Here is a 25,452-nt window from a genome sequence, read left to right as displayed (position 1 = left end):
CAGTTAGTAGTCATCACTTAACGACCTATAATGTTGGGAGCAGGACATCAGGCAATAGGAGGTTAAGAAATACAGTAAAAATGCAATTCATATTTACAATCACACCTCTTTTGTGATGAATATGTTTTACATTTCTGAATTTAAATTCATTTTAATAAATTTGGGGCTTGTGAGTAAAAAATGTTGGGTGGTACGGTTGTCTTTAGATCAAATAATGAATAAAACAGCCTCATTAAAAGAGTGAAATTCTTGAAAATAAAACATCACGTAGTTTACCATAATGTTTTATTATTACATTAAACATGTGATAGTCATAGATTATCCGTGAAAAACACAGGACACTACTGGAACAAATCTGTCTATGAAAAACAGAAATGTTTGGGATTTGTAAAGATTTGCATGTCCGGATGAATTTTCCAACTCATTTTTTGCATGAATTTGTCTGCTTGGGTGTTTTGTTCCTATAATTGCCTGCTCTACAGATCACATGTGCAGAGATGAAGTCTGTTCTCTTTGCTCTGCTCCTTGCAGCTCTTAACAAGCTGACAACAGCTTGGGTCAGAAAACATACTTATATTTCTAATAAAAAGTCATGGCAAGAAGCTCAGCAGGACTGCAGAAACATTGATGGATATCTTTCCACCATTAACAGCCAAATTGAATATAACATATTTAAGACTGATGTAGGCAGTGATAAAGAGGGTTGGATTGGTCTGAACATAATTGGATATGCCACTGAATGGACTTGGTCTGATGGAAGCACGTCTGATGGAACATTCCAGATGTGGAAAAGTGGACAACCAGACAATGATAACACAGCTGACTGTGTGAAGTTGAAAGATGATAAGTGGGAACAGCATGACTGTGATGATAATCACAATTTTTTCTGCTATAAATGGGTTCCTAGTGTGACTCTGGTACCAATAAAAATGAGCTGGGAGAATGCTCTGACACATTGCAGGACCTACTACTCTGACCTTGCCAATCTCACCACACCACGCGGCCTACTTGATGCCAAAAACAAGACCACAACCAGTGTGTGGACAGGTCTGCGGTTCCTGGCTGGTTCATGGTTTTGGGTTACTGGGGAGCCTCTAGGAAACGTGGACTCATTGTCTTCATGCCCTGCTCAACCCTATCGCTGTGGAGCCCGAAACCCTGGAAATGATCAATGGGAGAACAGAGACTGTGAGGAGACGCTTGACTTTCTCTGCAATGATAAAGTGTAAGATATAGTTAGACATGAAGAGAGAGAGGACATGGTCGATCAGATGGTAAATCAAATTCAAATGTACTTAATCTCTAGTTTTTTGTTACATTAATATTTTGAACATGGATAAAACAGCAGAATTTTCACAAGATATCAGTGTGTTTTGGTTGGCCTATAGTGTACTGTGCAGCTTATTAGATATAATTTATAGATAAGTAGATATTATTTATATAGCTATATTGTATATTATATTGTAAAGTAGGCATATTTTTATAGTATATTATTTTGTCCTAAATAGAAATGTAAGGGATAATGTACATTTCACTTAATTTCAGGGTCCTGAACACTATGTTAAACATGTCACCATGATATCTGTAGAAACAGAACAATTGTTTATTCCTTTTTCCAATTTAAATATTCCAAAAATACCACCACCTCAATATAGCCATTGGCTACTGTATGCCTCCCTAATGGCTTATGAGCACTAACTAACTGTTTAACTAACTGTAACATGTTTTCTACAGTATTTGATCTCAGCCTGGATATGTCTGTATATCTCCTTTATATTTTAAAGTAGCCCTTTATATTCTTAAGTATATCACATTACTACCATGAAACTTGGGGCACCTCTTTGATCTTCTTTGTGAATACTGTGTTTCTTGGCTTCCTCCCTTATACATTTGTAAGCTTAAAATAAATAAAAAATCCCAATTCGTGTAATATAAATTATTTTTGTTATACTGTTAAAATATAGATAACTATTTTCTGTGAGTCACTTCTGTAACCCTTAAATAGAATAAAATAATTGCCTATAATCACTGTAATGAAGAATTTTTAAAAAATGGAATTAAAAAGTGTAGGATTTTTATGGATTTCAACATACTATCTGGCAGGGTTGTAGCAAGTAATTCTGGGCCCCTCTTATATTAAAATATACAGTTTAAAATTTGTTGTTAGCCCCCCTGGACCTCTAGAATCATTACCTTTCATCCCATTATCTAAGGCCCTGCTATCGGGAGCTATATTAAACACACTTTTCAAAGGGGACATCATTTTGGCCTGATGTGTTCTACACATAAATTCAGCAGAGAGGACAAAACTATAACTATGGTCACAGTGGTAATTAAAAAAAAAAAACATCCAGCAAATTTGTTTTTCAAAACCTGCTGAATGTTCTGATCCATCTTAACATCACCAGCCCAATGGGATGTCTAAAGATAACACTCTTATAGTGTCACTCCTTCCATAATTAATAATAAACAGTAATGTTATTAAGTACACCAGCATGTTGGAGAAAAATATACAACCAAATTAAATATGTCCTAAAGAAATGAATCCTCCAACACATTTCACAGAGCAAAATATAAACCAAAAGTTATAAAGTGCAATGACCACACACACACAGTATACTGTATATTTCATTTCATTCAATTTATTTATTAATTGTTTTTTTTATTTAAATTGTTTTTTTATTATTTTATTATTGGTGTGTCGACTGCGTTCATTCATACCAAATCTGGCATCTAGTTTTAAAAATATATATTTGATATATTTTGTCAATTTAATTTTTAATTTAAACATTATTTAATGTTTATTGCTAGTACATTACAAAATCACAGAAATCAGGGTTTAAAACTGTATTTAGACTAGTTCAAAATTTTGGTAACAGGGTTGCAAACATTTCAAACCCCACAGAAAATGAATGAAAATTAAAACAACTCAAATATTTAGTCTGACCTGCCGAGCCTGACAATCAACATTTCTGAAGGTTAAGCCACTCCTTTCAATAAACATTTGTTGAAAAAGAAAATACTTCATATTTTAAGAGCTTCAGAGAGTAATCATTTAGGGAGTTAATGTGGTAGCAGTACTGTCTACAAGGCATCTAGGAGTCCACCTAATCCACAAACTGGACTGGATAGACTACTACTGTACTGAACAAAAAAGGTCAGCATGGTCTAGTTCTTGTGCTTTTGTGTAATAGGGCACATATTTCTTACTAAAACACATTAGTATGTAACAAATAGTAAATAGAAAAAGACAAAAGCCTACTATAAATTACAACATAATAACAAATGTACAACATTAAAGTGGGAATTCACTAATAATGAATTGCACCTGGTACAAGCTGTGTTTATTTGCATGTGCTGTCTGCACTGGTTTAGCGCCCAATTCACTAAAGGAACTATCAAGATCAGGCAATGGCACAAAAGCTCCCACAGAATCTGTGCTAAGCACAATTTGCATGTGCAATCCCAGATCTTTTAGGCTGATCCCTGAGCGCTGGACATATAGCGGAGGATGCAACAGATCACCACAATATGGTTCAAATCCTGTTCCCCCTTTCTTTCTTGTCCTTCTCTATATTCTATAAATTAAGAGCCTTGAAGACCCCTCCACCCCCCCAAAAAAAACCAAAACAACTAAATATATATATATATATATATATATATCTACAGTACATACATAAAATAATAACACATTAATAATTCTAAAACAAGTCTTGACAGTACACAAAGGCATACACCTCCAACCCTAACCCAGAAACGATTACACAAACAATTGCAAAACAGTGACATGTGGCAGTAACTTCATTATACACGTAATCATAAAGATTTCCTAAGCAAGCATGTCAAGACCTGATATGTTTCATACAGCACAATAGGTATAGGCTTAACAGATCATCTTAGTTAGACTTAGTGTAATGACTACTCAACTAATTTTAAAGACATATCCAGATTTGCTTAATTCCAGTTGATGGGATTATGGTCTGAGTGAGGAGTAGCAAGATGTGTACTGTGACTCTGCAGTGAGATTTTGGTCAAGTATGTTCCAGGGACCAGCCCAGATATGCCATTCCTCCATGCTGTCCACCACCCATCCTTGCCTTGCTCAGTTACTGTGACAACTTCTCCTTTATTGACAGACAGCTCATCTGCTTCCTTAAAAAATGTATGGACAGTTATTCTGTTACTTTACAGCTCTAAATGGCTTGCACCAGTGAAATTTACTAACCCACTGTAAACATGTACATGTGACTAACCATTAGCATTCTGCTAGTATTGCAATAGCAGTGCTTTTTTTGGATTCATTCTAAACTTTGGAACTCACTACAATGTTTTATTAGACAGTCACAATATCTGAACATAAAACAAAAACTAATTTAGCTTTTTGTTAACAAGATATTTATATTTTCTTTTGTTTGTCCTATTCAACTTGATAATATTATCACATCTAGTGACATTCACTGCAGTTTATACACAATCAGTTATTGAATAGAGAAGACTTTGGAGATGACAATTATGCCATCATTTACTCACATGTTCCAAACCCATATGGTTTTCTTTCTTCCAAGAAACACAAAAGGAGATGTTTGGAATGAATGTACGCATCAGTCACCATTCACTTTCAATGTATGAAAAAAAGATGCAATGAAAGTGAATGGTGACTGAGGTGTACATTCATTCCAAACATCTCCTTTTGTGTTTCATTGAAGAAAGTGGTACGGGTTTGGAACAACAAGAGAGTGAGTAAATGATGACAGAATTTTCAGCTTTGGGTGAATTATCCCTTTAAGATGCAAATTTGGTTAGTAGTTGTTTACTCCACTCCCCGTCCTATAATAAGGTTTTCTGTACTACTCTGGGGGAAAAAACTACCTAATCAAGATACCTCAATATAAGTGCTACAACATATTTATTTACCTGTGCCTTAAAATCATATAACACCATGTACTTCTCCTCAGGGACACCTCCCATTTCTTGAGCAGGAGTATATGTTTCACCCGACTTACTGTCTGCATCGGGGCACCCTGTTATGTAAAACAGCAATGCTTAAAGGCCTGTACAAAGTAAAAATGTGTGCTGATAATTCCTAAAGCTAGATACTAAACTGTTAGAGTTCATCCGAATTGTGAATGTTTTGTTGTTCTTTGCAAGCTTTTGACTGCCTTCAAGCAATAAATGTAAATTTAAGAATTTGCAGCAGTGATACAGTACTAACCACTAGAGGGCGCCACAACAGATTCCATTTCCATCACACTTCCATTAGTGTCCATGTCACAGTAACACTGAAACTCAGTGGGAGCTGAAGAAAGATGGAGGAGTGTTTGTCAACTCATATCAGTGTATGTAGTCTGTTTTCTTATCAGCAACACAAGGTCTTATGACAGGTCTGTAAAGATAATTCTGAAAAGCTTGTATTATTATGATCATGATGAAATTCCATTGACCTGGTGGACGACAGCCAGTCTTTTTCATCTCAATGAAGCAGTTGTTGTCAGTGATGATCTCACACTGCTCTAAAATCTTCCGTACTTCCTCGTAGCACTACCAAAGGAAGAAAAAAAAAAAGCTTTCTGTAAGTGGTATGAGGTATGAATGGTAAATAGCTGCTACAGTAACTGTAAATTATGAACAGCCTTTGGCTAGATTTAAAATTATATACAGTAAAGGTGGACAAAGAGGACATTTACCTCATCATCCCTGATGCACTGCATAGACAGCAGATTACAGTGATCCCATAACACACAGCGCAAGATATTAATGCGTTCAGACTCCTGCTGCTGAAACACCTGCAATAAGAAACATAAATGCACACAAACACATTTTATTTCTTGTTAAATATTGTCCTCACATTTTTAAACTTGGTCAGAAAATTAAGAGGTGTTTAAAAGTAAATTCCTTTTCTGATCTATTTCTGGCAATTGCATTTTCATGACTCATCTAAATCTTAGTACTACATCAGCACATATTCTCCAGTGCTACAAAAGAGTTCCATAACTGCTTTATCACATGCCAATGAGATTATGTCCTCTCTCATTTAGTCATGGATTTAAATAAAATCATGAACCTCATCTGCTACGTTTGTTCTTTTTTAGTGGTTGTTTATGTATTTTTTGTTGCTTATGTATGTATGTACCTCACACGCGCTCCTGTATGTGCTCTCCCAGTCCTGGCGAGTTTTCTCTAGCTGATCAACATTCCACCTGTACTGCTTTTCTGAAAAAAAAAAAAAAAAAAAAAAAAGGAAGTTAGTTCTTCTGCTGACAACATGATCATAAACACAGAGGAGTTTGTTAGCACAAACCTGCCAGGATGGCTGCTTGCATGCATAATCGGGCCCTGTTCAGCACCTACAATATAGTTAGACACAGATTATTAGATACAATCATTATTTAAACTGACATGAATTATTTGGACAGCACTGAAGCACTAATTGTATTAGCAGTATCTGGAATATAAAGCTGGCTCTATACTAGCAGACTCAAAACAACTCGTTTTGGCTGAGGGTGTCACACATGCAGACTGCTTTGTTGAGAACTCGCTCTCTTCAATCAGAGGTATGACACACTTGCCGATTAAAAATGGTGGAGGGGTGACACACATAACGACTCACCGCAATTATCTCTCTCTGATCCCTATCACGTGGAGCTCACCAAAATAACTACATGAGTACCAAAACTGTAAGATGTCAGTCAAGGTTATTTTTATCCATCATTAGTTGCTTTTGCATTATTTCTGCAGAATGACAGAATCACTATGGATTTTAATCAACGTTTGTGATGACATGCAGCTGATTTAAAAAAAAAAAAAAAAAAAAAATAAAAAGTTCAGATCAGCTTGTCATCTTGTGACAGAATTATTTTTTCCAAACAAAACAGATGTGTTTTTTCAGTGATTGAAGCCATTAACTCAGCAGGGAGTTCCGAAGGTAAAGTGATTAACACTCCTGCTGAGAGGTGCTCTGTCTCCCTCTGCCTGGCCGGTGATTATGTTATTGAAGCTAACACCTGAAAATCATTGGAAAAATCAGCTAGTGTAGAGCCATCTTAACTGGTCCATGAATGACAAAACTGCACCTGCAAAGACTCTACTCAGAGTAAATGAAAGCAGTGTACTGTATCATGGCACTAGACAGACAAGATACACAGTAGTGTTTCTTTAAACATTAAGGTGGAATGAGCATATGGCAAAAAGTGCATCAAAAGCATCATGGAAAGGATGCACAGAATTTTTTTTTAATGGATTACAATGATACAATTTTCTGTGTCATTGTCCCCAGAAAGTCCAGAGTGAGAACTTGGAATTATATCGTAATCATCATAATAATTGCAACATTTCTTTAAATATAAAAGTGTATTGGTCTATTGTATGAGGAAATATAAGATGCTAAGGGTCACACAAAATAGCAATTTCCTCCTAATGTCAAAGACTCCTTAGAGGAAGGATTTCTCCTTTTGGAATGATGACCAGTCACACAGAAACAAGCTTACATTGCTTTAATCCTCTTTTCTTTTTTTTCTTTTTTTGGCCATACTATGACCACAAACCTGGCATAGGTGACTTTTCCCAATTGCTTAAAAGTTTCAGAATCAAAATTAACTGTTGTTTATTCAAATAACTGTTAAGAACTGTTTATATTGGAATATTTATTTTAGCATGTTTAGTATTTTGATATACACTCACCGACTACTTTATTAGGAACACCTGTACACCTACTTATTCATGCGATTATCTAATCAGCTAATTGTGTGGCAGCAGTGCAATGCATAAAATCATGCAGATACGAGTCAGCCGCTTCAGTTAATGTTCACATCAATCATCAGAATGGGGAAACAAATTGAACTCATTGATTTGGACTGTGGCATGATTGTTGGTGCCAGACGGGCTGGTTTGAGTATTTCTGTAACTGCTGATCTCCTGGAATATTCACGCACAACAGTCTCTAGAGTTTACTCACAATGGTGCCAAAAACAAAAAACATCCAGTGAGTGGCAGTTCTGCAGACGGAAACGCCTTGTTGATGAGATAGGTCAATGGAGAATGATTCGAGCTGACAGAAAGGCTACGGTAACTCAGATAAATACTCTGTACAGTTGTAGTGAACAGATTAGCATCTCAGAATGAACAATACATCGAACATTGAAGCAGATGGGCTACAACAGCAGAAGACCACATCGGGCTCTACTTTTGTCAGCCAAGATCAGAAAGCTGACCAGCATGTCTGGCACAAAAAATCATACCATGGTCGAAATCACTGTGATCAAATTTTTTCCCATTCTGATGGTAACATTAACTGAAGCTCCTGACCCGTATCTGAATGATTTTATACATTACACTGCTGCCATATGATTGGCTGATTAGATAATCGCATGAATTAGTAGATGTATAGGTGTTCCTAATAAAGTGGTCAATGAGTGTACATATTGAAGTTAAAGAACATGTTAAGTGTTTTCTAAGTTTAGGCCCTCAAACCTTTTCTGATTGCCGATGGGTAGAGGTATTCACATTTGTCTTCTTCCCCACTGCTTGCTCGGCTTCATCAGCCTCCTTACTTCTCTGATCATATAACCTTTTTGACTGAAAGACATAAAGGGAATGAGTTTAGTAAAAGTGAGTAAAATAGAAAGATGAGCGATCAGGGGGAAAGGATAGCAGAGTTTATTACATGAAGTATCTCGTGATCTATGGTGTTTTTGTGGTTGTAAAGCACAGGAAGTTCAGGTCTAATTATATCACTAGCATGCAGATCTACCAACCAACCTTTCTTTTTTCTCTCTATTTCTCTCGCTTTCCTATCTCTCTATACACATTTCTTTCTGTACAACTCATTCTCTCTTTGTAGTCGAAATAAATGTTTGAGTTAGTCTCTGTCTTTAAACACCACAAGCCCACACAACAAACCATAACTTCATCTTAGGTGTGCATGTGCACTGTAAAATGTGGAAACCTGCCATTGTTAATTTAAAGGAGTAGTTTACCCAAAAATACAAGTTCTGTCATTATTTACTCAACCTCATGTCGTTTCAAACACATATGACTGTCTTTCAATACCATAGTAGTTGATAGTGTTGCCATATTGGCTTTGTGCAATGTTTACATGAGTTGATCAATGATTTGATTTGATATGGGAGTGCATAAGGACTTACATTTTTGTCTGTTAATCATGCAAAGTGATCATATGTCTTCAGAAGTCTTAGAATATGATGCATGATTTGCACTGACTACTTTTATGATACTTTTGGTGCTTTTTTAAGCTTTAAAGATTAATTTTCATCCAAAACGAGTTGTTTTGAGTATGCTAGTATAGAGCCAGCTTTATATTCCAGATACTGCTAAAGCTTAATTTTTGGGTGAACTATTCCTTTAAAGAGCTCTTTTTACTTGATCTAACACTTAAAAATGAGTTTTGTTTGTGTAAGCTAATGTAGTCATATAAGATGATTTAGTCATGTTAAACATAATCTGATGTAAATAAAAACAGTTCATTTAGATGTTACTACATAAAGCACATTTTGTTAGGTTAACTGACAGTTTTTTTTTTTTTTAAGTGTGTATCATATCTAAGTGCATTCTGCAAATACAGTCACTGTTTGGCTAGTGGGTTCTCTTTCTGCTTTCAGTTTCTACCCCTCTTCCTCTTTTGGCTGATACTGAATTTTGGTGGAACCTGAGAAATATGTGTCATTTAGGCCCTGAACAACTATCGCAGCTATATCTGAAGGAAAAGTCAAGTGAACTTGGGGTATACTAATTTTTGTTTTGTTTTATCTCCTTTACTTACCTCTACTGTCTTCTTGTGTAGCACAATTTTAGGCTTCTGAAGTTTTTCAATAATCTCTTCAAGCTAATTGGGGCAGAAAATAGACACAAGTAGCCAAGTTCATAATTTTCCCCTATACCACTTCATATAATTAAAGTAATAGTTTATCCAAAAATAAAAATGATGTAATGTTTTGCTCACCCAGATGTTTTTCCAAACCTACATGACTTTCTTCAGTGGAACACAAATATTGAAGAATGTTTTCCTCAGTCACCATTCACTTTTGTTGCATCTTTTTCAGTAATGTAAAAGTAAATGGTGACTGAAGCTAACATTCTGCCTAACATCTCTTTTTGTGATCCACTGAAGAAAAGTCATATGGGATTGGAACAACATGAGGGTGAGTAAATTATGACAATTTTATTATTTTCAAAAATGAAAATTCTCTCATCATTTACTCACCCTCATGTCATCCCAGATGTGTATGACTTTTTTTCTTCTGCTGAACACAAACTAAGATTTTTAGAAGAATATCTCAGCTCTGTAGGTCCATACAATGTAAGTGAATGGTGACCAGAACTCCAAAAGCTCCAAAAAGGACATAAATTCAATCCATAAGATTCCATTGGTTTAATCAGTATCTTCCGAAGTGATCCACTTGTTGTTTTGGGTGACAACAGACCAAAATGTAACTCCTAAAATTTTTAGTTTGTGTTCAGCAGATGAAAGAAAGTTATACACATCTGAGATGGTATGAGGGTAAGTAAATTATGAGAGACTATACATTTTTGGGTGAACTAACACTTTAATAATTTAATTCAAGATCATTCATTGACATTCACACCTTACACAAATACAACAAATTACTTGACAGTGTGTTTGTGCCCTTTTACAATTTGTGCCCTGAAGAAGAGGCATATGTGCTAAAAATGAAAGTGCCAGTTTCCTTCCTCTTACACACTGACCATATTAATAACACAACCACTGTTATGGAAACCAAAGTGCTCTACTGTCCTGGATCATTTGGGTTGACTTATGTTTTTTACCTTTTTTCTCTGTTCCCTCTGGTGTTCTCGAAATGCCTCTACTTTTTGAACTTCCTCCCTTATCCTTTCAGATAGTTGGATGTGCAGGTTTCCTGTCTTCTCAATCTCTAGAAAACAATGTAACCAATATTATGGACACTAGCATTCAAGATTATTTTGTATCATGGTAGGAGGATAAAAAAAAATGCATCATTCACACACCTGCTTTCATCTTGTCAAACGATGACTTTAATGTTCTGTGTGTTAAAAAAAAAACAGATAATATAATTAATATATATTCTATACACTCATTGAGCACTTAATTATGAACACCCTACTTATTAATGTGATTATCTAATCAGCTAATCATGTGGCAGCAGTGCTATCGCATGGCTATCACGCCAATCTGTCGCCGCATATTCAGCCCTTGGACAGACCTTGCATTTCTGTGGGCAGGAAAAAATCATGCAGATATGGGTCGGGAGCTTCAGTTAATGTTCACATCAACCAGCAGAATGGTGAAAAAAATATGATCTCAGTGATTTCAACCGTGGCATGATTGTTGGAGCCAGATGGGCTGGTTTGAGTATTTCTGTAACTGCTGATCTCCTGGGATTTTCCACACACAACAGTCTCTAGGGTTTACTCAGAATGGAGCCAAAAACAAAAAACTTCCAGTGATCGGCAGTTCTTGAAATTATATCGTAATCATCATAATAATTACAATATTGACCGTTTCTTTAAAAATAAAAATGTATTAGTCTACTGTATGAGGAAATATGAGATGTTAAGGGTCACACAAAATAGCTATTTCCTTCTAATGTCAAAGACTCCTTAGAGGAAGGATTTCTCCTTTTGGAATGATGACCAGTCACACAAAAACAAGCTTACATTGCTTTAATCCTCTTTTCTTTTTTTTTTTCTCTTTTTGGCCATACTATGACCACAAACCTGTCATAGGTGCCATTTCCCAATAGCTTAAAAGTTTCAAAATCAAAATAGGGCTGGGCGATATATCGAATATTAACAATATAACAGAGATCGTTGTAAAACAGACCAATATCATGAAAATCGCAATGATTTTAATGTGCTTTAATTTGGCCATTAAGTTTCATAAAGAGTTCTTGTTATATTAAGTTATATTATGTACTCTTTTCCATATTGCCTCATCATCAGCATACAGTGATCTTCCAATGTCTACTTTAACATTATTAAAAACATAATTTATCATTATATTAAATAAAACTGGACTACAAACACTTCCCTGGGCAGTTCCATTATCTATTGTATAAACCTTGAAATATTCTGATCTTACCCTAACTTGTACCATTCTTTTGAATAAAAAGTCATTTTTATATTCATTATTTGATATACATACATTTTTCCTCCAATTCCCATATTAAGTTTTATTAATAATCCTTCTTTCCATAACATATTGTATGCCTTTTCTATGTCAAAGAACACACCTACCATTGTCTCTTTATCAGCTTGTGCTTTTTTAATGTCTGCTTCCAAACATAACACAGCATCAACTGCGACCTGTCCAAAATCCAATCTAATTTGGTGTGATAAGACCTTTCCATTCAAGTACATACTTTAACCTGTATATAATCATTTTCTCCATGAGTTTACACAAATTAGCAATTAAAGCAATAGGTCTATAGTTATTTGGGTTAGATTTATCCTTTCCAGGTTTTCCAAAAGGCACAATCATTTTATGCTTACATGAAGAGGGAAGTTTACCTGAATTCCACACCTTATTAAACAAACTTAATATTTTACTCAGTGAACTATCTGCTAAATGTTGAATCCTTGCATAACATATATCATCCTTGCCAGGAGATGACTGTTTAACTCCTAAAAGTAATATGGGATTGGAACAACATGAGGGTGAGTAAATTATGATAATTTTATTATTTTCAAAAATGAAAATTCTCTCATCATTTACTCACCCTCATGTCATCCTAGATGTGTATGACATTTTTTCTTCTGCTGAACACAAACTAAGATTTTTAGAAGAATATCTCAGCTCTGAGATATCTCAGCTCTGAGAGCTCTTTTTAACTCATACATAGTGAATTCTACATCTACTGCATCATCAGAAGGACTCTTTTTAATCAGAACATCTGGATTCTGCCTCATCATCTGTTCTCTATTACTTTTCATATCTTCTGATATATTATCATTACTATGTACTTTTACAAATACTTTTGCCAACATTTCTGCTTTTTCATTGTCTGTCACTGCTATTCTTCCTTCCACTTTTAAGACATTCAAGCTTTTTTCAAAATTTTTATCATTTCCTGCCATTTTCCTGATTGCACCCTATACTTTATTGATGTCTAGCCACCCCCTCCCAACCCCCACACACAAACACAATAAAATCTTCAAATGTATATGTCTTTCTAATCTTTCTAAAATATTTATTCTTGTTTTGTACCACATTACTGCATTCATCTGTCCACCAAGGCACTGCTTTTTTCTTTTTATAGTTTTTCTTTTAACCTATAACTTCTTCTGCTGTTTTATATAAAATCCCATATATTTTCTCATTAGACTCCTCTATTCCTTCTACCAACTCCACCTCTAATTCTAGAAACCAAACCTAACAAATATACTTATATGGTTCCCAATTTGCTTTTTTAAACCTCCATCTAGGTACCATCTCCTTTATTCTCTCAGAAACATCTAAACCTATTTTACACTGGATTACAAAATGATCGCTACCTATCGTATTATCTTCCCAAATATCCCAAACAGATATCCTTGCTATCCATTCAGAAACATCCTGGTTACTGTTGTAACCTCTGTTCCCTAATGGAGGGAACGAGATGTTGTGTTGATGTAGTGACACTAGGGGTCGTACTTGGGAGCCCCAAACACCTCTGATATTTGAGAAAAGGCCAATGAAAATTGGCGAGTGGAATTTGCATGCCACTCCCCCAGACATACGGGTATAAAAGGAGCCAGCTTGCAACCACTCATTCAGGTTTGTGCTGAGGAGCCGAGACAGAGTCCCGGCCATTTCAGCGGGTAGTTCAGTGTTGTGGCAGGAGGGACACAATGTCTCGTTCTCTCCATCTGGGAACAGAGGTTACAACAGTAACCAAGATGTTCCCTATCTGTCACTCACTCGACGTTGTGTCGATGTAGTGACACTAGGGGTCCCTATACACAACGCCACAACCAGCTGAACTGTGTTATGTGGACTGGCAGTGCCTAGTAGCAAGTGCACTCAGCCCCCATGTAACCTTCCCAATGCCCACGAACTTCGCAAGGTCCCTCGTACCCAGAAAAGGGGGGGCAGGACATACTTACAATGGGAACAGGCTGCACCAGCCGCTTCAGCCTTTTCTTTTCTTTTTCTCCCACTTTCTTTTTTACAAAAAATTAAAAATCATTCAGCTGGGGCCAGATGTATTCGTGTCGGGTAAGGTGTTCTTTTTTCCCAAGAGGAAAAGATACCGCGGAGACCACATCCTGCCTGAAGGGGAGGTTAACATGTAGAGAATACGTCACATGGACTTACCAACTGGTAGTACACATGTGGAAAGAAGCCCCTGTGGTAGGTCCTACCCGGAGGGGAGGAGCTCTACAAATGCAGCGGCTGGGGGCAGAGGAGGCTCTGCCTGAGGGAAGACACGGGTTTGCCAACAGGGAAACCGTACCGTGGAAAATACATCACAAGGGGTTATGACAGGCAACCTCACACGTGGACTGCCTACCCAAGTACCGGGCATACCAGCGCAAGTACTGGGCCCGGCATCGAATTTCTCCACCAAACTCGCCTGCCACAGGGCTGAGGAGGAAAGACATCCAGGGTTTACCGGTCTCTGGAACTCACATGGGGGGAAAAGTGCATGGCTTCCCCTCAGGGAGGGGAAAGGCGCTGTGTGCAAGCGGTACACCCGGCCAGCTGCCCGCCACTTACCTGTTCATACCTGCCAACACACGGGACAAAACTGGCTCAACCAGGAGATTTTAAAACCTCGCAAAGGTATTGGGTGTCACCCAGACGCTGCTCTACAGATGTCTGCTAGAGAGGCGCCGTTCGCCATATAGCTTCCTTGTAGAGGGAGCCCTGGCCTGAGTGATAGTGTCTACCACTGCCGGTGGAAAGTCCACTAAGGTCTTCCGCGTCCTGTCAAGGGGCCAGACGTGGAGATTCCAGAGGTCTGGGCGCGGGTGCCAGATGGTGCCCCGTCCCTGAGAAAGGAGGTCCTTCCTCAGAGGAACTCGCCAGGGAGGGGCTGTCGCGAGAAGCGTGAGCTCTGAAAACCAAGTCTGGGTGGGCCAGTATGGTACCACCAACACAACATGTTCTTCGTCCTCCCTGACCTTGCACAAAATCTGTGCAAGCAGGCTCACTGGGGGAAACGCATATTTTCGAAGGCCCCAGGGCCAGCTATGTGCCAGCACATCTGTTCTGAGGGGGGCCCCAGTCAGAGAGTACCAGAGTGGGAAGTGTGAGGATTCCTGGGAAGTGAACAGGTCTACCTGTGCTTCGCTGAATCGACTCCAAATCAGCTGAACCACCTGGGGGTGGAGTCTCCACTCTCCCCTGAGCATCACTTGCCACGAATATTGCCGGGATGTGAGTGGCCCACAACGACTTCAGTCGCTGCTGACTCCAAAGGAGGAGACGGCGGGTGAATTGCAACATGCGACTTGAGCGTAAACCGCCTTGGCAGTTTCTGTACACTACTGTCGCCGTGTTGTCCATCCGGACCAACACATGCTTGCCCTGGATCAACAGCCGAAGCCTCCGCAGGGCCAGCAATATCACCAGCAACTCTAGGCAGTTGATATGCCAACGCAGTCAAGGTCCTGTCCAGGAACCTGAGGCTGCGTGCCCACTGCAAACGGCGCCCCAGCCTAACTTGGAGGCGTCAGTCGTGACGATGACGCGCCTGGACACTTGCTGTAAGTGGACCCCAGCCCACAGAAATGCAAGGTCTGTCCAAGGGCTGAATACGCGGCGACAGATCGGCGTGATAGCCATGCGATGCCCTTCTCGATGCCCATCTCGGGACTCGAGTCTGAAGCCAGTACTGAAGTTGTCTCATATGCATCAACCCAAGCAGCGTAACTGCCGGCGAGGACACCATATGCCCCAGGAACCTCAGAAATTGCTTTAGTGGGACCGCTGTTCTTCCCCTGAATGACTTCAGGCAGTTCAGCACCGACTGGGCACGCTCATTCATGGGGCGCGCTATCATAGCGAACTCCATCCCAAGAAAAGAGATGCTCTGTGCCGGAGAGAGCTTGCTGTTTTCCCAGTTGACCTGAAGCCCCAGTCGGCTGAGGTGTCTGAGTACCAGGTCCCTGTGTGCACACATAGATCTCGACAGTGAGCTAAAATCAGCCAGTCGTCGAGATAGTTGAGGATGCGGACGCCCACTTCCCTTAGCGGGGCAAGAGCTGCCTCTGTGACTTTCGTAAAGACGCGAGGCAACAGGGATAGATCAAAGGGGAGGACCTCAAAAGCAAACCGAAGAAACGGTCTGTGCCGAGGCAAAATCAAGACATGGAAGTACGCGTCCTTCAGGTCTACCGCCACAAACCAATCTTGATGTCAGACGCACGACAGGATTTCCTCTGAAGAAGGAAAGCCGCGACCGCAACGTTGCCATGGTCATGTTCTCGCAGTGAGAACATGAACTATCCACGAACGCTGTCTCCACGTGGCTATGGCCCATACACATGAGGCAGCAATCGTGGCCGTCAGAAGCGGAGAGATATCGACCGCATCCAGGAACCACACACAGATGGAAAGGCATCTTTAAAAAGACGCTTTCAGTCAGTGCTCACTCTTTTAGAGGAATATTTCTCTTTTAGGTATACTTTCTTAGTGTGGCTGTTGAAGTGCCCAGGGGTGTTCTCTGCACTTATCCGTGCGAGAGGGGGAGAACCCGCTGCAATGCGCTGTATATCCAACAGCTTAAAATGCTTTTTTGAGGTGAATGAAAATGCAGTGGAGTACATAGACACCATTTGGCTCCGAAGAACAAATCTGAATTAGTGGTTGCAAGCCGGCTCCTTTTATACCCATATGTCCGGGGGAGTGGCATGCAAATTCCACTCGCCAATTTTCATTGGCCTTTTCTCAAATATCAGAGGTGTATGGGGCTCCCAAGTGCGACCCCTAGTGTCACTACATCGACACAACATCACGTAAGTAGCAGATTGGGAACCAATGTTAAATCTATAGCTGAACCACTACCATGCCCAATATCTATTCTTGTATCCCTACCATTATTTAAACATACTTATCTTTTATCATCGATTATCTCTTCTATAATATTACCATTATGATCATTACTTTTACATCCCCACAAATGTCTGTGTGCATTAATGTCTCCATACCATATTATTTTAAAATTTCCTATACCTGTAATATTTTCTCATTCTTATTTTCTTATTCTGTTGCATGGGTTGTAGTAATTAATTACTCTAATAATTAGATTTCCTCAAATTAACTCAAACAACGCTGTTTCATATTCATCATTCTGATCTATAACTCTATATCCTAATTCATTTTTAATAAAGGTGGCCACACCACCTCCATTTCCTGTTTTCCTAATGACTGTGTATCCATGCAACACAAAGTCTGTTGCATGTTTTAACCATGTTTCTTGTATACAAATTAAATGTGGTTTCTGTTCTTTTTCATCTATAAACTTTTTCAAATCTAGCCCATTCGCAATCAAACTCCTTGCATTCCATTGCATAATAATTAACACCATTATGTACTTGCACATGGTGTTTGTAATTTGAACCTTAAGTTTTTCATTTATTTTTTTCCATTGTAACTCCCTCCACATTCAGGTACCTCTCTGCAGCTTTGATTATCATTTTAATACTCTCAGTTCTGCTTTCTGTTTGTGCTGAACAATTAATTACTTCTGTCATAAATGAAGTGAACTCAACCTTTCCAATAACCAAGCTATCTTCATGTAATTTCCTTACAATTGGAGCTTTCCCTGGCTGTGCCTGAGATTTCCTTTCACCTTCTTGCAATTCTTCATCTTATTTCATTTTTTTAATTGCTTCAGCATATGTCAGATTTTCAGATACTCGGTCATTCTGGACTTTCAAAGTGTTCTTATGAGCAACGCAACCTCCATATCCAGCACTGTGCTCACCCCCACAGTTACAACAATTTGCCTTTGTTCCTTGTTCACATTTACCACACTCGAGATTGCCACCGCATCTTGCCCAACGTTGTTTCCCTCTGCAGACTGCGGCGACATGGCCATATTTTTGGCAACTGAAGCATCTAAGTGGCAGTGGAATATAAGGTCTTATCGTGTAACTTACATATCCAATAAATACTCTACCAGGTATCTTTTCCTCTTCAAATTGCAGCATTACCAATAAGCTATCCATTTTTTCTTTGTTTCTTACACACTGTAGATGCTTTGCTTCAGTCACCTTAGCACCCTCAATACAACTCTTAATTCTGTCAGTGGAGACATCTGTTGGTATTCCAGTGATTACACCTATGATCCAAGCTTTCTTATAAGTGCATGAAACCGTTTGGCCTAGCATCGACTGTATGCCTAATGCAGCCTTTTACTGTTTTTCATCCTTACACAAGATCAGTAAACTTCCATTCCTCATTTTCCTTGCACTTTCTATATCTCCCAAAGCTTTATTCAGGGCTTTAGTTAGTTTGACAGGTGTAGAGCCGAGGAGGGCGGGGCCGGGCTGGAATGACGCACACCCGGTCCCCAATCAGCCTGATGGTGCGCGCGAGGGATAAAGGCGGCCATGGTCTACAGTTCGAGAGAGAGAGAATTACAGGCAGCTGTTCTGTGTGTCTTTATATGGTTGTGTGTTTTTGTTTAAGCTGTTCATTAAATTATTATTTAAGTTCTCAAGCCGGTTCTCACCTCCTCCTTTCCACCGAACCCCCTTACACTGGTGCCGAAACCCGGGAGGGAGGAGGGATTCCCGTAACAGAGTCCTCGACACTGCCATCCACCCAGGGGAGCGCCATTGCCATCTGACGGGGGACGGAGTATCCCGACCACCCGGACGTGGGGAACGGCCGCTGTCCGGGAGGCGAGTGGGGACTGGACTCCCCGACCGCCTGGAGCAAGGGAGCTGCTGCCGGGGGCGGAGGAGTGCCTTGCCATCCCACGGAAATGCGGAGGGGTCGAGAGAAGACTGCCATCCACGGGGGGAGGAGGGAAGCGACTCCCCGACCGCCTGGGGTGGTAGGGTCGCAGCCAGGGCGGAGGAGTGTCCCCATGGGATGCCAGGAACACGGAGGGGCATTCTGTCCGCTGGGGGTCGGAGGTCTGACTCCGGTCCGCCCAGGGAGGAGCAGCTGCCATCCGCCTGAGAGGGTGGAGGAGTGATCGAGGACCACGTGACAGCGCATCAGAGAACCGGTGAGTTTCTTTTTCTCTCTCTCTCTCTCTCTCTCTCTCTCTGTCGCTCCGTGTTGGCCTTTCCCTCGCCTATTTTTTTGTTTTTGTTGTTGTTTTTCCCGGGAGGAGTGTAGAGCCGAGGAGTGCGGGGCCGGGCTGGAATGATGCACGCCCGGTCCCCAATCAGCCTGATGGGGCGCGCGAGGGATAAAGGCGGCCGGGGACTACAGTTAGAGCGAGAGAGAATTACAGGCAGCTGTTCTGTGTGTCTTTATGGTTGTGTGTTTTTGTTTAAGTTTATTAAATTATTATTTAAGTTCTCAAGCCGGTTCTCGCCTCCTCCTTTCCACCGGACCCCCTTACAATAGGGTTTATCGTAATATCAGGGTCTGTGAATTTCAACATGACCTTAAACTCTTCCCTATATTTCCTGACAGAATGATCTTCCTTTCAACAATAAATACACGATCCTTGACTGGAAGTTTTCTTCCTTTTCCTTTCCCAATTAACTATTTTCCACCATTCTTTCTCTCTGATGTTCCCACCATATGATTCATCCTCAATTTCCAGATCACTTCCTGAACTACCATCACATCCCCCATTGATGCTCCAGTCACAGTCTAGTGTTGCTGTCGCCTCCAGTTACCCACTGAAAACTGTCAAAATTCTGTGTCAAATTAAAAGCTCCTTGTGAAGTTGAAGTGAATACAACAGCACTTTCGGTGTCAAAATAAAAGCCCCAGGTGGAGGTGAAGTAAACAGGACAGAAATATATTACGCTGCAGAGATATATATTGAATATTGTCAATAGGCTGAAAAATATAGAGATATAATTTTTTAAAGACATACCGCCCAGCCCTAAATCAAAATGAACAGTTGTTCATTCAAATAACTGTTAAGGACTGTTTATATTGGAATAGTTATTTTAGCACATATTTAGTATTTTGATATACAGTGGCATGCAAAAGTTTGGGCACCCCTGGCCAAAATTTCTGTTGCTGTGAATAGTTCAGTGAATAGAAGATGAATTGATCTCCAAAAGGCATAAAGATAAAGATGAAACATTCTTTTAAACATTTTAAGCAAGATTAGTGTATTATTTTTGTTTTACACAATTTTAGAATGAAAAAAAGGAAAGGAGCACCATGCAAAAGTTTGGGCACCCCAAGAGATTTTAGCTCTCAGATAGCTCTTAACAAAGTCTCAGACCTTAATTAGCTAGTTAGGGCTATGGCTTGTTCACAATCATCGTTTGTAAAGGCCAGGTGATGCAAATTTCAAAGCTTTACAAATACTCTGACTCCTCAAACCTTGTCCCAACAATTAGCAGCCGTGGGCTCCTCTAAGCAGCTGCCTAGCACTCTGAAAATAAATAATTGATGTCCACAAAGCAGGAAAAGGCTATAAGAAGATAGCAAAGCGTTTACAGGTAGCCATTTCCTCAGTTCGTAATGTAATTAAGAAATGGTAGTTAACAGGAATGGTGGAGGTCAAGTTGAGGTCTGGAAGACCAAGAAAACTTTCAGAGAGAACTGCTCGTTGGATTGCTAGAAAGGCAAATCAAAACCTCTGTTTGATTGCAATAGATCTTAAGGAAGATTTAGCAGACTCTGGAGTAGTGGTGCATTGTTCTACTGTGCAGCGACACCATGAGAAGAAACATTTCCTGTGTCCTCGCCACAAAATTCAGCATCAGAAGTTTGCAAATGAACATCTAAACAAGCCTGATGCATTTTGGAAACAAGTCCTGTGGACTGGTGAAGTTAAAAATCTAACTTTTTGGCCGCAATGAGCAAAGGTATGCTTGGAGAAAAAAGGGTGCAGAATTTCATGAAAAGAACACCTCTCCAACTGTTAAGCACAAGGGTGGATCGATCATGCTTTAGGCTTGTGTTGCAGCTAACGGCATGGGGAACATTTCATTGGTAGAAGGAAGAATGGATTTAATTAAATACCAGCAAATTCCAGAAGCAAACATCACACCATCTGAAAAAAATCTGAAGATGAAAACAGGTTGGCTTCTACTTCAGTATAACGATCCTAAACACACCTCAAAATCCACAATGGATGACCTCAAGAGGCGCAAGCTGAAGGCTTTGCCATGGCCCTCACAGTCCCCTGACCTAAACATCGAAAATCTGTGGACAGACCTCAAAAGAGCAGTGCATGCAAGACAGCCCAAGAATCACAGAACTAGAAGCCTTTTGCAAGGAAAAATGGGTGAAAATCCCCCAAACAAGAATTGAAAGACTCTTAGCTGGCCACGAAAAGCGTTTACAAGCTGTGATACTTGCCAAAGGGGGTGTTAATAAATACTGACCATGCAGGGTCCCCAAACTTTTGCTTCAGGCCCTTTTCCATTTTTGTTTTTTTTGAAACTGTAAAAGATGGAAATAAAAAAGTAAAATTGCTTAAAATATTAAAGAAATGTGTCATCTTTAACTTTATGCCTTTTGGAAATCAGGCCATCGTTTGCTCGCTTAGCTATTCACAGCAACAGAAATTTTGATCAGGGGTGCCCAAACTACACCTACTTATTCATGCGATTATCTAATTAGCCAATTGTGTGGCAGCAGTGCAATGCATAAAATCATACAGATATGGGTCAGGAGCTTCAGTTAATGTTCATATCAACCATCAGAATGGGAAAAAATTGATCTCAGTGATTTAGACCATGGCATCATTGTTGGTACCAGATGGGCTGGTTTGAATATTTCTGTAACTGCTGATCTCTTGTGATTTTCACACACAACAGTCTCTAGAGTTTACTCAGAATTGTGCCAAAAACAAAAATCATCCAGTGATCAGCAGTTCTGTGGACAGAAACACCTTGTTGATGAAAGAGGTCAATGGAGAATGGCCAGACTGGTTCAAGCTGACAGAATGGTTACAGTAACTCAGATAACAACTTTGTACAATTGTAGTGAGCAGAATTGCATCTCAGAATGCACAACACGTCAAACCATGAGGCAGATGGGCTACAACAGCAGAAGACCATGTTGGGCACTTTATTAGGACCATAGTGTTCCAAATAAAGTTCTCAGTGATTGTACATAAACAGCTATAAAAAGAGTTGTAGAATATTTAAAATTATACATTTCCTTTTTTGGAGCACTTTTTACACTATTGGGAGTAGTCCTGTATGATGATCATTGGTAAGTGGCATCCACTGAACTAATATGTTTCATAAATTTGGAGGTGTTTGGAGTGTGTGTTTTTTAAGTTCTACATATTCATGATATGATCAGAAAACCAACTTACCCAATCTCGATTTGACCCTCTGCCTTCCGAGCAATGGCCACCAGCTCTCTTCCATACTTCTCCTCCGCCATTGCTCTATGGGTGAGAGCAGAAGTCAAACACATTCATGGAGACACACAGATATAGAGGACCATTCCATACCTCATTTTCAACAGATCCTCTACATCTTTGCACATGTGTCTGCCATCCTGTAACCTCTGCAATATAGCCTCATAACCTGATTGGTCGGCTATGTCAGCACCCTGAAAACACACCACACACTTGCAATAACACACATTTCAATACAGTACACCTGAGTATGGAGCCCGTTAGTGAATTTATTTTCTGAAGTAGTTTTGCATCCCCTCACCAAAAGTTTTGCATTACATCGCATTAGTTTGCCCTTTCTCGCAATAACTTTTGCGCAACCTTATGAGTGGGAACGTAAAACTTTGTGTGAAGGTACGCAAAATCTATTTAAAAGGAACACAAAACTATTGTGAGGGACTACAAAACATATTGAGATGGAACGCAAAACTTATTGCGAAGGAACTTAAACTATTGCAAGGGAACGCAAAACTTATTGCGAAGAAACACAAACTTACTGCGGGGGAATGCAAACTATTGCAAGGGAACGCAAAACTTATTGCAAAGAAAAACAACCTTATGAGAGGGAACATAAAACTTGTGTGAAAGTACGCACAATTTACTTAAAGGGAATGCAAAACTATTGCTAGGGAATGCAAAACATATTGAGATGGAACGCAAAACTTATAGCAAAGGAACTTAAACTATTGCAAGGGAACGCAAAACTTATTGCGAAGGATAAACCTTATGAGAGGGAATGTAAAACTTACTGTGAAGGAACGCAAAACTTATTGTAAAAGAATGCAAACTATTGCAAGGGATTGCAAAACTTATTGCGAAGGAACATAAAGTATTGCAAGGGAACGCAAAACGTATTGTGAGGAATTGCAAACGATTGCAAGGGAACGCAAAACTTACTGCGAAGGAACAACCTTATGAGAGGGAGCGTAAATTTATTGCGTAGGAATGTAAACTATTGCCAGGGAATGCAAAACTCATTGCGAAAGAACACAAACTATTGCAAGGAAATGCAAACTCATTGTGAGGGAACACAGACTATTGCAAGGGAATGCAAAAATTATTGCGAAGGAACACAAACTAAAGTCCTTCCATGGCAGTGGTTCTCAACCAGGGGGCCAGGACCCACTAGGGGGCCTCAGCACACTTCCAAGGGGGCCTCAAGATGACTTAAAATTAATTTAAAATAAGAAATATTTAAATAAATAAAATAATCCAACTTAATTAAAATGTTACAAATACTTTAAGATGTATGCCCACAAATTATAAACAGGCTCTTTCTGAAACATCTAGAATAAAAAATTATCCATGTTTAATTATTTCAATCAGACGGGTCTAGTTTCAGGCGAGGGGGCCTTCAAATATTGTCTTGGACAGTAGGGGGCCTTGGAGTCAAAAAGGTTGAGAACCACTGGTCTATGGCTCTATCCTTAGACTCCCACAGGTGTATAGGTGACTGTAATAGTTCCAGTCCAACATGTGCGCTCATATTTTGGATGCAATGAGAACACTATGTATTGAGGATGTTTTACAAATGTCTGTTATAAGAATCTTAACAATTTAATGTGAAAAATGGTCTTAAATTAAACTAGTTGATTGCAGTTTCTATATTGAAGTTGTCTAAATTCTCTCACTCAAAACTTAGCCCTGAGACATTAAGGGGAAAACAACCCTTAGCCTTGTTCAGGGTTTAAATAAAGGGTTTTTCAGAGTGGAAATTGACATAATTATTCCAAAATAAATAAAGCAAAATAATGCCAATTAGAGATCATCAAACAACGTCGCATGTACATTTTATGACATGCATATTATATATGATTTAATATATAAGATATACACTTTACAAGTTTTACCAAATGGTAATTAAATCTAAACTGGCCACAACAAATACTATCACTGCTGTAATTTGCTACTTGCTTCTCACAAAAGCGCGTGTCTGTTGTGTGCCTTAAAATGAGTTCACTTACAGCGGACAGCGTAGAACTAAAAATTCAAAACTAAATATAGTTTCAGTACTACTCCTCGCACAATGAGAGATTTATAACCGATTCACAAACAAAAACTTACCCAAAACGCATCGCAGAACTGTAAAGCCATCTTGGTCTCAAAATCGGTAAATGTTTTCTGAAGTGTTTTGACGTGTCGACACGAAACCTAAAGTACGCGCTAAAAGAGATTAGCATCGAAAGATGAAGTAGACATTAAAATTGCTGTAAAAGTAGGACACACAGAAACAACACACGTAGAGGCTTTGAATTGAGGAAGAAAGTGAGCAGAGCTTTTCAGTTGGTCAGTTTTGATCTCTTGAAATCTTCATTTGAGCTTTTTGAAAGAGGAAGAACAATGCTGAGGTTAGGTGCCCAACCCGGTTTATTACGCAATTTCTACAAATTTAAACTATTTTTATTGGACAAATTAAAAACGAACTCGTTTAGAAATGTTAAATGAGGTCTGATAAGGGATGTTTACGGGATGTATTTATTTTAAAACTGCACCAGTGTTGGAAATGAATGTCTGTACTGTACATATTTTACTTCTAATAACAAAACTTTTACACTTAAAGCCATTCATCATCCCTGTGATCCACACTGCCCTACTTTTCTGTCTGGTGCGTGCCTTACTACACGTCAGCCAAGAGAGGGAGACATACAACTGCTAATCTGGCAGAGTTTTACTACTGTTCTCTTGTAATGAGATTATATCACACATAAACAGTCACAACACAGTGGAACTGATCAACCAAATGTGACTGGATGAGCATGAGCGAGCATCTCAGTTTTGAGTGAAAATCTAAACACCATCTTTTCAATGAGGAGGGCCCTGTGTGTGCAAGCGTGAGGCTGATGATGGTGATGACACTTTAAACAGTGAGCCATGAGAGTTGAACTTTTGAAATCAAGAGTTCCCAGAACCCAGAGTTGATCAAATAAACTACAATTTGGTCAAAAAT

The 25,452-nt window shown here is 39.3% G+C and overlaps 2 protein-coding genes across 4 annotated transcripts; one reads left to right on the top strand and one right to left on the bottom strand.

Moving 5' to 3' along the window:
* The first annotated feature begins 497 nt into the window (after window positions 1-497).
* On the top strand, window positions 498-2,005 carry LOC127449658 (macrophage mannose receptor 1-like). The gene has a single exon (XM_051713209.1). The coding sequence runs from the start codon at window positions 498-500 to the stop codon at window positions 1,227-1,229; it is 732 nt and encodes a 243-aa protein (XP_051569169.1). The 3' UTR covers window positions 1,230-2,005.
* A 612-nt stretch (window positions 2,006-2,617) lies between these two features.
* LOC127412129 (proline-serine-threonine phosphatase-interacting protein 1-like) lies at window positions 2,618-24,825 on the bottom strand. 3 transcript variants are annotated; one of them, XM_051648258.1, is made up of 14 exons: window positions 24,570-24,825; window positions 22,419-22,660; window positions 21,478-21,535; window positions 11,002-11,036; window positions 10,801-10,907; window positions 9,776-9,838; window positions 8,467-8,571; window positions 6,299-6,344; window positions 6,131-6,210; window positions 5,685-5,783; window positions 5,442-5,538; window positions 5,213-5,296; window positions 4,915-5,021; window positions 2,618-4,152 (listed from the first exon to the last, which is right to left on the bottom strand). In XM_051648258.1, the coding sequence occupies exons 4-14, from the start codon at window positions 11,009-11,011 to the stop codon at window positions 3,955-3,957; spliced, it is 996 nt and encodes a 331-aa protein (XP_051504218.1). In that variant the 5' UTR covers window positions 11,012-11,036; window positions 21,478-21,535; window positions 22,419-22,660; window positions 24,570-24,825; the 3' UTR covers window positions 2,618-3,954. The 3 variants fall into 3 exon arrangements, with proteins under 3 accessions (XP_051504218.1, XP_051504208.1, XP_051504226.1); XM_051648248.1 differs by lacking the exon at window positions 21,478-21,535 and having other exon boundaries at window positions 22,419-22,493; window positions 22,560-22,660; XM_051648266.1 differs by lacking the exon at window positions 24,570-24,825 and having other exon boundaries at window positions 22,419-22,493; window positions 22,560-22,583.
* Between the last annotated feature and the right edge of the window lie 627 nt (window positions 24,826-25,452).

The sequence above is a fragment of the Myxocyprinus asiaticus genome, chromosome 2 (genome assembly GCF_019703515.2).
Source record: "Myxocyprinus asiaticus isolate MX2 ecotype Aquarium Trade chromosome 2, UBuf_Myxa_2, whole genome shotgun sequence".
Taxonomy (NCBI): Eukaryota; Metazoa; Chordata; class Actinopteri; order Cypriniformes; family Catostomidae; genus Myxocyprinus; species Myxocyprinus asiaticus.
Note: the sequence above shows the minus strand (reverse complement) of the source record. Positions and strands in the feature narration are given on the sequence as shown.